We start from the raw sequence: 16,907 nt of genomic DNA on the forward strand, positions 1-16,907 counted from the left end.
GTTCCTGAAAGATGTGTCTTGGCTGTGACTTCATTCTGATTTTAAAGTTCAATTTTAATGTAGATTATATTCTGCAGGGCTGGTTGTTCAATCATAAATCTCATTATCAAATAAATTGGGTTAATTTGTTGCTTCAGTAATCTAGAGCGTTTTTTTTCACATGTTGTATAGGTTCGCTCCACAATTAAATGATACTTTTGAAAAGTGTTTATGCCTGAAGAGGTTTCCTTTGTTTAACATTGCATTGTGTTTAAAGAAGTAAAACATTCACCTTGATGAATGTGCAGTAATAAGAGTAAATACTTTATGGTACTGTAAAAATACAAATACTCCAGTTCATTCAGTAATTCATTTTAAATTGATACGTCTGCAGCAATTATTAGTCTCCTACTGGTCTGTTTTACATTAGGAATCAGAGCCTGATACAGAGATCAATTTACAGTAAAGCCCCCACCCCACCCCTGAAAAGCTTCTACTTTAGATAAATTAGGCTTGATCAGGATGGCGATATATACTTTAAAGGCTTCGTTGTTTTCTTTTTCCAGGAAGACACTTTCTTGGAAATGATGATTTATATTGGCCATGTCACATTTACATGTAGACTGCATTAATACTGTTGTAATAATTGGTGACGGTGGTGATACAGACGCGCATGTGTTTTTCAGTCTCTTATTCTGTAACCATCATCTGTCCTTCTACACAAGCCTATATACGTGTGTATGTGTGTGTATTTTTTCCCTAACATTAGTCATCTGGCTGGGACACTCCCAGGGGAGGAGCAGGCCTTGTGATCTGTCAGCGAGGCTGCTCAGCGCTGGTTGATATCTTGTGCTGAGATGACAGGCCTCTCGTCCCCGGGCCATTCCTAGTATTTGCCTTTCCACCCGGCCTTTTCCTGCACACACGGCACTATATGATATCTGTCTCTTTTCATCTGATCAGGCTCTTATGCTCAAATACCATGGGGTTACGAGTCGAATGTGGCTCTCCAAAGCCGGCTCCACGTGTCAGTCAGAGCAGAGGCCAGGCCAGGAGACAATGGCAGATTATGAGAGAGATCATGTATTGATAGAAATCAAAGATAAAAAGAGAGAGAGGTAGAGAGGGGACAGGGAGGGGCTCAGTTCCGCAGATGGGAAAACTCAATCTATCTTTATTTATCTTGTATGTGAATCTATGATAAACACCAGAATGTGTTCTTGGACAGGTACTGTGCTGATAAAAAAATAAATAAATAATAGTGCCTATATATAACATTTTTTTCTGGGCTTTACACTAATTATACACTCAATCTGTCAACCCTGCTGCATGTGTATATTTTTTACACATCTCATAATTAGTGAATTAAGCTACTTTTATTTGACTGACGCAAGTGACACAGATTGGGATGCTCTTAAGTAGGTTATTGATGGACATTCAGTCACCACACTCAGTGCCAAGCATGGACTCGAGGGGTAGAGAGCCCCACAACACTGGGCTGTGAAGTTGTACAGCTACGTTCAGATGAGCGATGACGTCTTTTCAGTATCAGATAATGTGGAGATCAGTACCTGACTGCACTAATGACTCCATGTCATAAAGTCATCATAGCAGATGGTGTTACTGCAGCATACTTCATTGTATCAGTCAGAAAGGTACATAACAAAAACAGTAAACGTGGCTTTATAATATGACTGAGAATTTGCAGAGACATAAACCAAATAAAATGTATATATTGGATTGGTTGTAAAACTTACCACACGCTACAGGGGCTTGTTTATGAGGTGGAGTCTCTGGGTAGGTGCATAGGCAGGACTTTCTGTTAACAATATTTAGAGTCAAACTTGACTGGAAGTGATTGGAATCCTATTGGGGCCAGTGGCTCCAGTCTTTTTCGATTCCAGAGTTAAAATTTCCAGGGGAAAGCTGGGACTAAGGTCGCATGAACTTGGTCAGGTTAGGCTTGTGGGAGTCTGGGCTCACATTCAGCCTGTCTTTAAATTCACCTTCTGGTCAAGCATTAAATCTGGCCAGACAGTAGATAGACTCTCATTCTCTCTCTCTCTCTCTCTCTCTCTCTCTCTCTCTCTCTCTCACACACACACACACACACACACACACACACACACAAAAAAAAAAAAAAAAAGTGTCACATCTCCGGATGTGGAGCTCTGTCTGTGAGCCAAAGCTGCTTATGGGCTGTCACATAAGGCCTTTTATTTACGTCTCAGACCCCTTTTCTCTCTCCCTCCCGCTCTGATTCAGTGCCCCTTTAAACACAAATATGCTGTGTTGTCATCCCTCAAATGGGATCAAACTCCATGCATTTAGCGGCTTAAGCTAATCTGATTTCACTGTCGTACCATCAGAAACCTGAGCCGAGAAGCGAGCAAGCGTGAGAGCGCCGCCAGAGAGCATGTGAACATGGCACAGGAACAAAGCTCCCTTAATTGGGCCGGCTGTATACATAATGCTATGAGATTACCGAGTGAGTAAGCAACTTTTCGCATCATAAACACTTGTAGAGAGGAAGTGTAAGGTGGGATTTGGACTCTTTTAAGTTTGGATTTCTTATCAGCAAAGTTGAGCGCACACGACTCTGCAGAATTCCAAATGATATTTTTACGTGAATCCCGTGCTTGATGGATGATTGATATCTACCTGAAAAACACGTTTTCCTTATTTTGGCTGGCTGTCTCTTCCACAGATTAAGAGTCAATACTTAATAGTAATGTTATGACACTGAGAATTATTCATTGTCTGTAACCCAAAAAAAGCAGAGGTAAAAAAACTGACAAAGTCTAGCCGACCGTGGCGGTACAGATGAGAGAAAAATACCTTTACTTACAGCCTCATCCACAGGGCTGCCTTCCATTCTTCTCATCAATGTGATTAATTGTCCAGTGGAGTGTGTGGGTAAAGTTAGAGCTGATTTCAATAAGCAAGCTGTAACACAACCACCCCACCCCCGACCCAACACACACACATCCAATCTTTCAGATCTGATCACCCTCCTGCAGCCAATTTACAGAACAAAGTCCAGTGAGGGAAAACACCCCACATTTCCCAACAACGTGATACAGGTTATGAAACTATTACAACGTCCTGCTCGCTAAGGATGCGCCCGGAGGTGCAGAAAGTGTTGTAATATAATGAGTGTAATAAATTATGCTAAACCTTTTGCTGGAAACGAGAGGTTACGCATGTCATTTTTCACTTTAAGTGCATTTGTGTACAGCAGGGGTCACGGTCCCCGCTGGATCGTGGAGCACAACAGATCTAAAGCTGAGCATTAATTAAGGGTCCTTTAGAATAATATATACTTTCTCTGGGCTTGCACAGATTAAAGGAGACAACTGGCTCAGTGTTTTATGCTAATCATATCAGCTTCACCTTATAGATACAGCCATCTTTATCGTCCCCACAGAGGATATTAACTTTGCAGAACAAACATCACTGTAATAAACACACACACACAAAAAAAAAAAACAATAAGTACATATATATATATATATATATATATATATATATATATATATATATATATATAAAACACTCAGGCATAGTAATTACTCCTACTGTGTAGTTCCATAACCACAATTTAGCCCATAATGAGCAGGTTCAGAAACACTGAGTCTATCACCATAAACGAACAATTAGCATTGAAGGGAAGGAAAAAAAATCCATTTGTGTAAACATTTAGAATTAATCATAGAATGTGAGGAATGTAAATGCATTTTACTGATGGAACACCCATGTAGATCTGCCAGGAGCCAGCACAAGTGCAACATGTTACTGCCATTTTATATACTATCCACAACCACAGTGACCCTACATACGTTTTTAAAAACGTAATGTTTTATTTTCTTTAAAGTAATATTTTGTTATACATATTTTCTGCATATGCTCTTCTACATATTTCAAAACTACTTTAAGCAAAACACCTGGATCTAAACCTATTCTATTGTGTAAATTCTATAAATGTTATCAGGCAGTGAAAATAAATCACTATCACATTTTCCTTTATGGTCACTTTTAGAGACATTAAAGGTGATATACACCTTCTTCCTCATGTTACACAGTTCCCTGGGGTCTTAAAGAAATATCTGTGATATACTATTGTCAAAATACAAGGAAAACAACAAAGCATTTTCTTACCCTGTTCAATCAGGCCTGTTTAGACCCCCATTTCACTGTTTGTTGGGAATGAGCCTCTGTTTGCTCCTAAAGGAATGTGGAGCAGAAGGACTTTTTTGTTTGTCGTTTTCTTCTCAGTACTTGATTTCTCCAAATTTATCCATGTTCATTTTCTATTTGTTTTAAGGCTCTGGTAAACCTTCTCTTTGTGCTCTCACATAAACATGGTCTATCTGTGTAATTGGAGAGACTCAGATGAGGAGGTGGGACAAACCTGAAGTGTGTGGTTTCTATGTAAGAGATGGAACAAAATCAGAGACTAATTTCATACTGTGTTATCAGACTGGGATATTAGATTTTATATTATTTCACAGCTAGTGGGTTGGTAGGTGCTCCATATATAATTTTTTCTTTTTATAAAAAGTCCTGTAAATGCAAACAAATCTGATTTAGCAAGTGTCTCGAGGACTAGTTAAATTAGCCTCTCTCTTTACTTCTATGTTGGTCATTTATGCAGTAATGTAATATTCCTGAAAGGGATTAAATTAAAGTGTCCTGGGTTCACCCTACACTGCTCTGATGACGTATTATTTTGGATTAAAAGAGAGAGAGAGAGAGAGAGAGAGAGAGAGAAAAGAATAAAAACCAACTTATTACAAATTGAATTTTACATTGTTTGACAAACATGATATTCAGGATGGTGTGAAATTACACAGACCGTGCCGATCTCATGATGTAAACATCAAACGCGCACTCTTCTTCCTGAACATAATGAGCTGAGGATCAGTGTGTTTGCTCAGATCTGTGTTTCCCCTATGCCCCTGTCTTTCAGACATGACACAAACACAGTACATTCACCAACACACTGCTGCAGAAGCTTTCAGTAAACAGAAAGAATACAAAAAACAGCCCTCCTAAATTAACCACAACAAGCCCACTCACAAGACCTGAGCAAATAACTAATCCACCAACACCGAGCACACAAAAGGATGTAGAGCACTGTGCAAAAGTCAGAAACCACATTGTGCTTTTTATTATTATTATTATTATTATTTTTAAACCAAAACTGTCATTATACATAGTTTAATAATGTATTTTAAAGGGAAGATATTTGCAGTATTTACTCAGTCCAACCACAGCTTCAGCTTCCATTCTTTTCAGGAGACTTTATTAAAAAAAATCTGCAGGGATATTATTCCACACCTCAGAGGTTCAGCTGCTTGGACAGAAACACCTGTGGACTTTCACATCTGAAGCAAGTGTGGCGCTTGAGCAAGGTTTTTTTTCTTTCTCTCAAAAATGAAATATTTAAGCACTGTTTATATGATGGTGATATACCAAGTCATTGCATCGTTATTGGGAGTCCACTTTTCTACATTTTAAAGTATTTTTGAGGGGATTTTTTTCACAAATTGTATGTATTTAAAGGAATTAAATTTTAGTTCTGCCTAGAAATAGTTTCTCAGAACATCAAGCTCCAGTGCTTTTGGAAATGATTAGGTTTCCTAACAGTAATGGAATTCAATATGTAGTATCCAGTGCACAAGTTCAGGGGGTGGTGAAACAGTCAACTGTATCTAGAAAGTCCGTATGTACTTCTAGTCAAGCTCCAGCGATAAACAACTCAGAGCACAAGTGCAAAAAAAACGCACTATGACCATAACAACAGGTCCTAGACTGTGTATGTGTGTTAACACGCTTGACCCCACAACAGCACTCTTCATTTAGCCCCTCTATTGTCAGCAGACACCCTGGGGAGTGGAAATAAATAAATAAACGAGTACATAACAATAGAGCATAGGCTGTTTTTTTTTCTACCAGCGCCTCAAAAACTCATCCCGGAAAATGATGTTTTTGTTGTCTTCTATGTTCTGTAGACCAAGCAAGGGGGGTTGAATCACATTTAACACAACTGACTTGTGTTCAGCAAATAATAGTGCTGTAAGGACAAATAGGTTTTTGAGTCTAACTGAAAATCCTTGTTGTTTCCATGTAGTAAACAGAAAATCAGAACAATTCTATTCATATTCATCTGTGGGGAGTTGGGTTTAATTTCATTGGGTTCAGATATCAAGTATTTGTCTCTTCAGGGGCTGGGGCTCACGGCGGAGCTCCTTAGTGGCTCCACACTGACTGTTTAGGGGTTCTTTTAGTGGTTAATGTTGTGTTGGCTATTTGAGTGTGGCATTATGTCTTCCTTAGGTTATATAATAAAGAGTAAATATGGCAGTATTGCTGTGTCCCACATCAGGTTATCGTCTGGCTCATTGAAGTCCATGTAATTAACAATCTCCAGATGTAAATTAAGATTTAAGGAGTGGAGTTCTCCTCACTCAACCTTGTTGGTACAAATGTGTTGTAACTGACCTCCTACTTTAACGAACTTGTGAAAATATTGGAAGCTGAACTTAAGGTCTGAGCAGTTTGGCTGACGCAAAAAAAAAATGATAGAGAGCTCGTTCTAAACCAATGCAATCAATCGATAGGCCAATGCAAAAAAATGATTGACAGGTTCCTCTCCAAGGACTCATCCCATTTTGGTCTCCTGTCTGCAGCATTCCTCTTCTCTAAAAATCTGGAAAGCCATATTGCTCAGAAATAATAACACAGGATTTAAAGTATGTTGAAAGCTAAAATGTGGGCCACTTCCATAACAAAATCACGAAAAACTTTTTGAAAATACAAAAAAAGTGAGGCACTAATGAAAGTTGGTAATGTATACCTGGGTAGAGCCTTTGGGCAAATTTCCTAACACTGCATTAACACCTACCTCTGTAACATGATTTAAACTGTAAGAGGACAAGTGTGTCTGCCAAATGCTACAAATGAATATGCAAAATAAGGTTTACCACCTACTTACCTTTACTGTTCCCCTGTATTATATAAGCACCAATATAGCAACGTCTACCAATATCTGATATTTCTCGTGTACTTAACTGCTGTAGTAAATGGGACTAGATCCATCTGGATTAATATTACAGAGAAATGTAAGATTTATCTCTGTAGAGGAATAGTTGCAGTAAAATTAAGAAAATGCAGATATCTTAAGAGAGTAACATTAAGTTCCTTCCATTTTCAGCTAGCAGAACCCAGTAAATATCATTACATTTTTTAAAATTTCAGTTGAACATTATCTGTACAATACCTGCAGCATATATCTGCTGATATTAATAAAGTTCTGGTAGTATCGAGCTTTTTTTTTTATACGAGTTTACTGTATGAACTTCTGTAGCTTCAGCTCTGACAGAACAGTGTATCCCACCTGGAATATAAAGCCAATGAATATTTCAGCTTTATAACTCTGCTCAGTGCGATAATCAGCTGAAGGTTAATGTGCTGATACTGGGCAGGGAGGAGTAATATTCTTGCAAGATGAGCGAGTGCAAAAAAGGAGCATGAGGTAGTTAGCACTTAGCGCTTAGCTAATTGTCTGTGGATGGGAGGGAGGCCTAGGCATCATTACACATATAAATGTAGCTTCCAGCGTGGAGGCCTTGTTTTAAAGTAATCCTTTTATTTTCTTAATCATGCCCCTGCTCTACACACCGTAATTGGATCCCACTGTGCCTAAAGCTGTTGACAGAGAATGAGAGATATCACACCCTAATGATGGGGCGCGTGTGAAAAGAGGAGGTAATTGTACGAATCACATAAGAGCTTTGACCTCCCGGAATGAAAAATACCGAAGACTGCTGATGCTGAAACATCACCCTGTAGTAACCTTGAGAATTTGTAGCCTTGCCAAGGAGAAGATGAATCAACTTTAAAAATATATATATATCTTCAATTTATCACATCTAAAACTTTTAAAATTAGCCCTGTGAAGATAATCACTTTAGATGTACTTTTAAGAGATTCGATTTCATTGGCCTCATTTAAAAGTTTGTAGAGCGATTGAGGACACCTTTCAGCTTATATCTCGGCAGCAGATATTACTCCTGAGTCTGCTTTATTCTACCTGATTTTAATTCATGGTCTTAAATGAAATATGTATCTTGTATTAATTTTTTTTCCTGTGGAATATTAATGTCTATAAAGAAATTGCTGAAAACTAAAAATGCTTTGTAATGAGATTTTCGATCTTTTGTGTCCTCGGTGGGGTGGGATTTTTTTCCTTTCATTTACTAAAAGTAGAAACAGAAGACGTGACGTATCTTTTGTTGAGAAATATCCAAGAGCAGCTTTCAGCACTTGTACCTCTTTCAGAGTTTGCCGTTCTTCTAAAAACAGTTTATAAATTGCCTTTGGAACAAAGTGTCAGACAGATCATTCTTTCCAATTGAAAAAGGTCCAAAGTAGGAGCAAGGCAATAATGAAACAATTCTGACAAAAAAGAAAAAGGGATTGGCTTTGTACTAAAACTGACACAAACCGATTGCTGAGGTTTGATTCTGTTTTTCTGTTTTCTGAGTATGGAAGGCCCATAGGGTCAGACACACAGACGCAGAGTCCCTCTTTAAAATGTTTAGGTCTCAGACCTACCCCAAACCATGGGAGGATGGATGTGGGAGTCACATCAAACTACATTAGCCCCGCCATATCAGATCAGGTGGTTCATGGGGAGAGAAACCTGGTTGTGTGTCACAGGTTTCCATTAAACTGAGGGATGTGTGCGCGATACCTGAGGTGATTCTACAATGCAATTAGCATCTGACCACTTCTTCATTGTAGTCGATATGTCAGAACATCTGAAATTCTTCAGAAGACTCTGCAAAGCATAAACATCAGCATGGTCCCAGCTGCCTGAGTGTTGTTGCATGATGTGTTTGGGCTTTTCTCATCAAATTGCTTGCGATTTCCACAGATGGGCATTTCTCCCTTCAAAGCTGACAGCTTTATCAATGTAGGAGGCCTATAGTAGCAAGTATGTCAATGACGCCCAATCAGACATGCCAAGATATTATCCGTGGAATGGTATGAAATTGACAACAATGGGCGAAACACACATGATTTACTGTTTCTGAAGGAAATGACATCTTAGTTTCTGCTTTCAAATGCAGACATGTCAGTATCTGCCTATGCCGTCAAGCAGCATTCATGATCATCAGTGGCTTTCAAAAAACATGAAAAGGTAAAATATAAATAAATAAGCATACAGGCTTTATCTCACCTGGCCAGGTTTTGCATCCTCACAGATTTTAGTTTCATAAGGGGTGGCCAGCTCAGGCGGGTTGTCATTCACGTCCAGAATCCGGATGCTGACTGCAGTCTGGGAAGCCATGGACTGGTTATCTGGAGGAAAAGCAAGGCAGAGAGAAAGAAAGAGCGTACAGAAGCAGGATTATGAACAATCGATTTCAATGCTGCCTTTTTTCTAATTTACATACAATGTACTGCTTCGTATGAAGGCTGTATATTTACAGTAATCTGTAAATGTCAGAAACCAATGTCATTTACTTTAATTGCTTTTTTTTTTACTATACCACATTACTAAACAGATGTTAAATACATGGATGACTTCTAGTTGATTTTGTATTTTTGTATTATTATTTTTAATAATATAATAATCAGTGACAATGACAAATAAACAATCATAAGAACAGCAACAAGAATTATTATAAACTGTAATAATTCATTATAATTAAAATAAAATACAGAAAAAGTAAAGGCAGACATGGTAGAGCATCACATCTGACACAGTCAGAAAGTATTAAGGATTACTGAGAAAACGAAATTGAACAGAAAATGCATGCAGATCAAAAATCTGTGGGTGCTCTCAGAAGTATGGAGTAGCTGCTTCAGAGCAAGACCTCCACCTCACGGAATGTATTTGGCATTACATGGATTATAAGAAGAAGAAAATGCAACCAACTTCGAAAACTGCATTTTGGAGGCTTTGGAGAAAAAAAAGCCCTGTAAATGTCCTTGAAATATAGGATGCAAGGATTGTACAATTGAAAAAGTGACTTGTTTTAGAGCTGGACGATATGGCCAAAATTTATATCACAATATATTTCTTAATTTCAGTCAATATGATATAATTCTGATATCGACATGAACAATAAAAGAAGCCACAGAAAAACCTGCCAAAAACTGAAAGCAACATGAAATCACCATCAAACTACAACCTCTTGGCTTTGTTAGTATTAATATTTTTAAACTAACTTTAAAATGTAGTGCAATTTACTGATGGTAATGCCCTGACACATGCTGTAAATGATATATATTGAAATATTTATGAAAATCATATAATTGTTATAGAAACATTTTATATTGTGATATACATACTGATATTGAATGATGGGCTCTGACTTTTGCACAGCACTATTTTATTGTGATATATCATACAGCCAGTAATTAGTTCACAGTTTATAGAACACACTGCAGCTAAGAAACATTTTCTCTGTTAGAACATGTATTATAATATTAAAATAAAGATTTTCCATCCATAAAATAAATAACAAGTACAACTCCCTTTCGTTTAGATTAAATGTAAAAGAATGAGAGATAGGGCTTTTTTTTTTTTTTTTCCAAATTCTAGAATATCAGACATTAACCATAAGCACCATCTCTGTTCGGATCTTCAGCATGAAACTTTGTCCTCATTAGAAAGCTAATTCTTCTACATGTTTAAGGGGAAATCAGGAATTAACAAGCCTGGATCATGATCAGGCTTGGCTACAGTACACGGCATGCAACTTTAATGATTAGAGTGCACTGTTGGGGTTTCCTTAATGATATAAATATACATGAATAGGCTTAATAGTGGGCTACAAAATGATTCTAATCATGTTCTTGTTAAGATATTAAAACAGGAGCAGACTATTTTCTCTGAGATATTTTTATGGCCAATGAGGGGGATGAGCAGAGGGAGGGGAAATCTGTTTGTTATTAGTTTAAATGAGGAAAATCAACAAGTGACTGCATGTTCTCTTAAATGGCAAATGATTGATTTTCAATTAGGTTTGTCTACCACAATTTCATTACATCAGAATTGTTTAAGAACCCGACATCATGGCATAGTATTGGTATTTGTGATTAGCTATGGTAATCTTCATCATTAGTCTGACTTAATACTCTTTATGGATATTTGAGCATATCACATTTTGAGAGCAGAAGCATATGATAATAAGTAGAAGTGAACCATATGCAAATATAATTAAACACATTTGAAGGCTTATATTTAATTAACACGTCTACGTCAATCCATTCGATGTCTGTTAACAGCTTAATTTCTGCTACACTCATTAACAGAGGAAAATCTATGGAAGCACTGACAGGTGATACATTATTGCTGTAGTACACCTGAAACAATATGCTGAGTGTCAGAAGTACAGATCCAGGATTTGTTTGGACGACTGGTTGGAAAACTGATTCCAGATCAGGAGGCCTACATTCTGTTTAGTATAACCTTTGGGCTAAACTTAACTACCCATGTGTGCTCGGGATATTAAGGAAAAGGGATTTCAGCAGCTTACAGAGATGGCACACATCTGCTGCAGCCTCACCAGATGTTGGAAGGCAACATCTTATCAACCAGAAAATATACTGGAAATAATGCCTTTACTTCAGATTTCTTCAAAATTAACTGAGCTAGCCCTGTGAGTCGCAGAGAAATGCTGCTGTATGAGGAACGGCCTTACAAGAGCTTCAAGGATGGCAGGGTAATAATGTGCCTCCATCAGAAAGGTCATTTGGGCCCCCAGGAAATGCCAATAAAATGACTTGATTCAATGCTTGAAGGGTTTTATCACAAGACGAAACAGCTTGAAGATGGACAGAGCAATAAATCCTTAATAAAAATACACCACAGTAAATATTCATTATGGTATGATATGATATGCCTTAAATGACATCAAAGCACTTGCTCCACCCATGTACTTAACTTGAAATTACACACAAAAAAGGGGTCTTCAGCAATGTGAATAAAAGACCATTTTTCATAAAAGAACATTTCAGTGAAAGAGAACTTCATTACATTAGTGTCAACAACAACAGTAAATGACAATTACACTAATCACCCAAAGGTCTTGGGACACTATCATCTGACATTTCTTCTGACCTGGATGGTATTAAATCATCTGAATTCACCCCTTTTCCACTCTTTAATGTTAAGGATTTTAATGTATTGTAGACCATTACACTACATGATTACTAAAAAAATAATTATTATGATTACTAAAAAAAAAATAGTTAAAAATCACAATTTGAAAGAAAAAAAAAAGAACAATTTAATTTCATTGAGCGAAGAAGTGTGTGCATGTGTGTGTGTGTGTTGGGGTGGTATTTATAACCCCATAAATGTGGTAATAAATAGATGACCTGAATCAGGTGTGTTCATATAAGAAAGCCACCACACTGTGCAGGACACTAGCTCTGCAGAACTGTGGATGTCCTTTACTCTTTATAAGTTTATTTATTTGTTTATTATTCTACAAAGTCCACGAAGGTAAATGCAGATTCCAGGTGGAATTATGTGAGACATGGGTAAATTGAGGGTACAGTTTCTGTTGTCCTAGAGGGATTTCTGTAGTTTATATTCCATACAAGTTCTCATCTCATTAAAGAACACAACATATTACCTTCAAAGAGGCGTATGTCCAAGTGTCCACTGAGGGCATATTATGGACGGACAATGTGTCAGTGGTAAATGAGGTTATCTGAATTTGAGTGCAGATTTGTGCCATAAACATTAGACCAAACAGCTGAGAAACATCGCCTTCTGCAGCTTCTGCAGTCCCGGAGCTACAAACACTGAAATGTCACACAAATGTCACAAAGACCAGTGCAAATTATTATTGCGATAATTTGGTATTTCTGAGGACAAGACTCGGCGTGGTCGTCACGTCAGATCACTTTAACATTGTAAACGCCTGGGTGAACGTTCCAAGGGATGGATAGCAGATTTCATTATAGTGGCTGCTTGGAAGGCGTGCTGCTGTTGTGTTGAATACTGGGTGTCAGATCTGGTTTTGTTGGACACTGATGCTCTGTGTGTTAATGCCATGGCTGCAGATCTACCGTGTGAATCATTCTGCTTCTGAACTACAGGGTTTTTCCTTCTAAAGACACAGCCCCGGCTTAATTAAACCCACTGCCACCTCCCAACACACACTTAGCTTTGGCCTCATGCCGGGAAACAAACTCATTGCCTCCTCTGCATAATTTGATTACTCTCTTAAAACCTTTACCGGGATGGATTCTTAAATATTGTTCGCTGGAGCCGCTGACTCCATTTGCTGGATTCTCATTAAAAACAAAAGACAAAAAGGATGCTGTATGCAATAAGCAAACCCTCATTATAAAACAGATAGCTCTGGTTCTGAAATCTGATTGGCTGAGTCATATCTTAAGCTGTAAACCATTGAAATTACTCTATGTCCAAACATTATGGGCACACTTTCCTATGGGCAAACTCAGCTAATATAAGGCTTTTCTGTACAGACGAGAGTAATTGTGCATGTACAGTTTTTATCTACATGAGCCAAAGGTCACCCAGCCAATGCCAAGCCTGGGCAAGAGAGGTATAAAGCCACCCAGCATTGGATAGTAATGCATCACCTAATGATGCTGGATAAGCTGGAGCTGGTTTTGTGATCCCAAACTTATCCAACATATGTACTAGACCGCAGTATAGCCCTAATGACAAGGTGACATTAGATTCTCATAGAAAATTCCCAAATCGATTATAATTATAATCATACACAATATGTAAAATATACTATGCCATTAGAAGTTCACATACGGCCCACCCCACTCTCTTCCTACCGGCAGCCACACAATTTCTATTGTTCCAATCCTACAGCTACACCCTAAGTTTACTGTGGCCATTTGTTATCTGATCAGCAACCAGCTACCCTTAACATCTACGGTTACTCATTGAGCCCATCACATGAGTATGCAAACCACCCACTGCATCACTAGCTCTTCACAGGGATGATTATGTAGGCACCTGTCTTGTCTGTGTTTTGCTGAATTAAGCTCACAACTCCTCCAGAAGGCTCAACAGTGAAGTCTGGCATCCCAGAGCCACCACCCTCCAAGCCAGCTTTACAGTCCTACCTTACGCTTTACCATCAAAAACCGGAATTCCACACTGGCCTCCCTGGTGACAAAGGCTGTACCTAGCCCACTGTCACAGTTAATGTATGCTCAGTGCCACCAGTTCCATGGGATCTTTATGTGCTACATCACCCACCACCACAACAGCACCTCTACAGTGCATTTCCCCAACCAGTCTGTGTTCTCCTTATCCACAACCACTGACTAGACCTATCAGCTGCTTCTGATAACTCCTTCACAGGTTTCCAGCCCCTTATGCCGAACTGCACAAGCAGGGATGAGGCAGACTTGGCTACAAATCCCCTAACAACTATCTAACCCCCCTAATCTCTAACCCCTAATCACCTACCTGTCTAACATGTGCCTACCACCTGTGTTCCCTTACCTCAGCTGACAAGTCCGTGTACTTCAACTTCTTCCTTTTGAATGCTTCGTCTACTACTGCATTCTCAAATGGAACCATTAACTCTATGAAATAAACTGTTTACTTTCAGAGTACAGTGCCGTATCTGGCCTCAGTGTAGTTAATGCAATGCACTCTGGGACCTGCAGTTTTTTAACCTACGTCCACTAGCAATTTCCGATCTTGTGCTTCACCCCATCTACCAATATTTAGAGTCTGTGCACGCTCTCGAATACGTCTCCCCTCCCACACAAACCAAATAATTTATAACTACAACCATTCTTCAGTGCATTTACCTCTAAGCATTTGCTGTACGACAAACATGCTAAAACTCTTAGCACCTGATTATGTCTCCATGTAGACCGCCCCTGCTACAAACTACAAGCTGACAGAATATGCTTCAGCGTGCCAACTGCTGTACATAATCTACATCTAGGTTCTTCACCTACCCACTGTCCAAGATTTTGTGCCGTTGGAAGGACAGCATAAGTTGCTCCAAGGAAAAAGTTAATATGACTTGCCTCCATCGCCCATAATTCTTGCGAAGTGATCTTTCGCTTCTATAGATTCTCCCAGTGAAGCCACTGGCCTTGTTTTGCCCGTGACTCTGCAGTTGCGTACTGTGCCTCCTCTTTCTGATCACAAATCAATCTAGTCATCATTTGCCCTCTCTCTGTGGCCTTACTAAATGCTTTCCACGAATCACCTGACCCAAGGCCCACTATTCTGCATTGCACTTGACCAATCACATCAGTTAGCTCTAATGAGCTCCTGGTTACCTGCACTGCCATTCGTGGGTTTCAACTTCCTTCCCGCTTTTGTGACTGGTGCTGCTGCTTTAACCACTGCATCCTTCATAAAGACTTTGTAGAAGAGTAAAATCTATAACTGTTTTAATACACTTCATTTCAGGTATTCACAAACATTTTTTTTTCATATAATGCACATGCATCTTCAAACAGTGATGGACACTACCAGAGATTTCAAAACAACTGTCTTTAAAAACTGATCTTTGAGTATTCTGTTGCTTGGTAACAAAGCCTACTGTAAACCCACTGCTTTTCTCAGCAGAATTAACTGTTTACTGTCATTATTACATAAACCTATTTTACCTCAGTAACCTCAGTAAATTTGGGGCACTATGGGGAATGCAACAAACAAAAAATAGGAAGACAAAATGTCTCCTGTTGTACCAGTCATTGTGTAACTTTAGAAATGCCCACTTTGAAACCTCTTCCAGAAAAACTAAGACAATTTAAAACAAGTCTTCAATTCAAGCTGAAAGTGGAAAACTAAAATTCTATTTTTAATCAATTATATCTACAAAACACAATCAAGTTGGTCACTGAAAAAAAATTGAAATCTTTCTTTGTGCTTGAAGTTAAATTAACTTTAAACTTCTATTTTCTCAGTGTTTTATTTTACACCTGCCTCAAGCAGTAAGCCACCTGAGGCTGTGTGGTACAGTGATTTAGCACAGTTTACGGTACAGAACCCCCTTTACCTGTGTTTAAATCACTACAACACGCAGCCTCCTGAGGCTTTATTTTAACTGGGAGGAATATTTCCATTCTTTTTGGAAGGTGACTGAGTGTGAATCTGAGAAATGGAGAGCTGTGCTTGAATGTATTTGAAAAGTACCTTACACCCCCCCCCCCCCCCCCAACCCCAGTCTCTCGTTTTCTACATCAAACGTCCTTTCCTCTTAGATAAAGACGTAACAGCCTAGTGTGGTATCTTCTTCCCCTAAGGGTGGGAAATGTTGCTTTTCCCCTCCATTTACCTGTCTTTAAAAAAAAAAATAACTGCCTGCAATTTGATATCTAACACACTATCAGAGCCCCAGAAATTATATGTCACTCTCCCTCACTGATAGATAGGATACAGCAGAGGTTTGTCAGAGCTGCCCAAAGCTGGGCTTTTCTGATGCTTAACCCACATTCGTCTGCAACATGTAAGGAGCCTGGGGGATGGGTGTGTGTTTGTGTGTGTGTTGGGGGAGAACAGAGATAACTTTGCTGTGGACCTCAGATGTTAAAATGCATCACCTTTGGGTTTTAATTCACAGTATAAATAAAAACCAGTTTTATGCTATTAAAATGTTGTTTTGAAGCAAAACTCATACATGCATTTAAACATGCATATCAAGGTGGTGATGTATTTACTGACTATGAACTGCACTGATTGAACAGCACTGGTATTATTCAAATGGTGTTATTTTGACTAGAGTTTTGAACAAACATGATTCCTGGCTCACAGATACTGACAAGATTGCCAGCTATTTCAAAAATCAGCACTGTTTAAGTCACTCCCTATTATTCAGTTGTGTGTTAAGTCTCTAAATAGCACTAATGTATTTAATACCAATACTCAGCCCTTTTGATTC

General features: G+C 38.6%; 1 protein-coding gene across 4 annotated transcripts in view; it reads right to left on the bottom strand.

Annotated features, from left to right (window-relative positions):
- The window catches only part of LOC136691564 (cadherin-22-like), a 216,445-nt gene that overhangs the window by 20,355 nt on the left and 179,183 nt on the right, over positions 1 to 16,907 (bottom strand). For all 4 annotated transcript variants that reach the window (XM_066664137.1, XM_066664140.1, XM_066664142.1 and 1 more), the window contains one exon: positions 9,227 to 9,348. In XM_066664137.1, the coding sequence (XP_066520234.1) occupies positions 9,227 to 9,348 (122 nt within the window). The remainder of the gene's footprint in view (positions 1 to 9,226; positions 9,349 to 16,907) is intronic.

The sequence above is a fragment of the Hoplias malabaricus genome, chromosome 3 (assembly GCF_029633855.1).
Source record: "Hoplias malabaricus isolate fHopMal1 chromosome 3, fHopMal1.hap1, whole genome shotgun sequence".
NCBI lineage: Eukaryota > Metazoa > Chordata > Actinopteri > Characiformes > Erythrinidae > Hoplias > Hoplias malabaricus.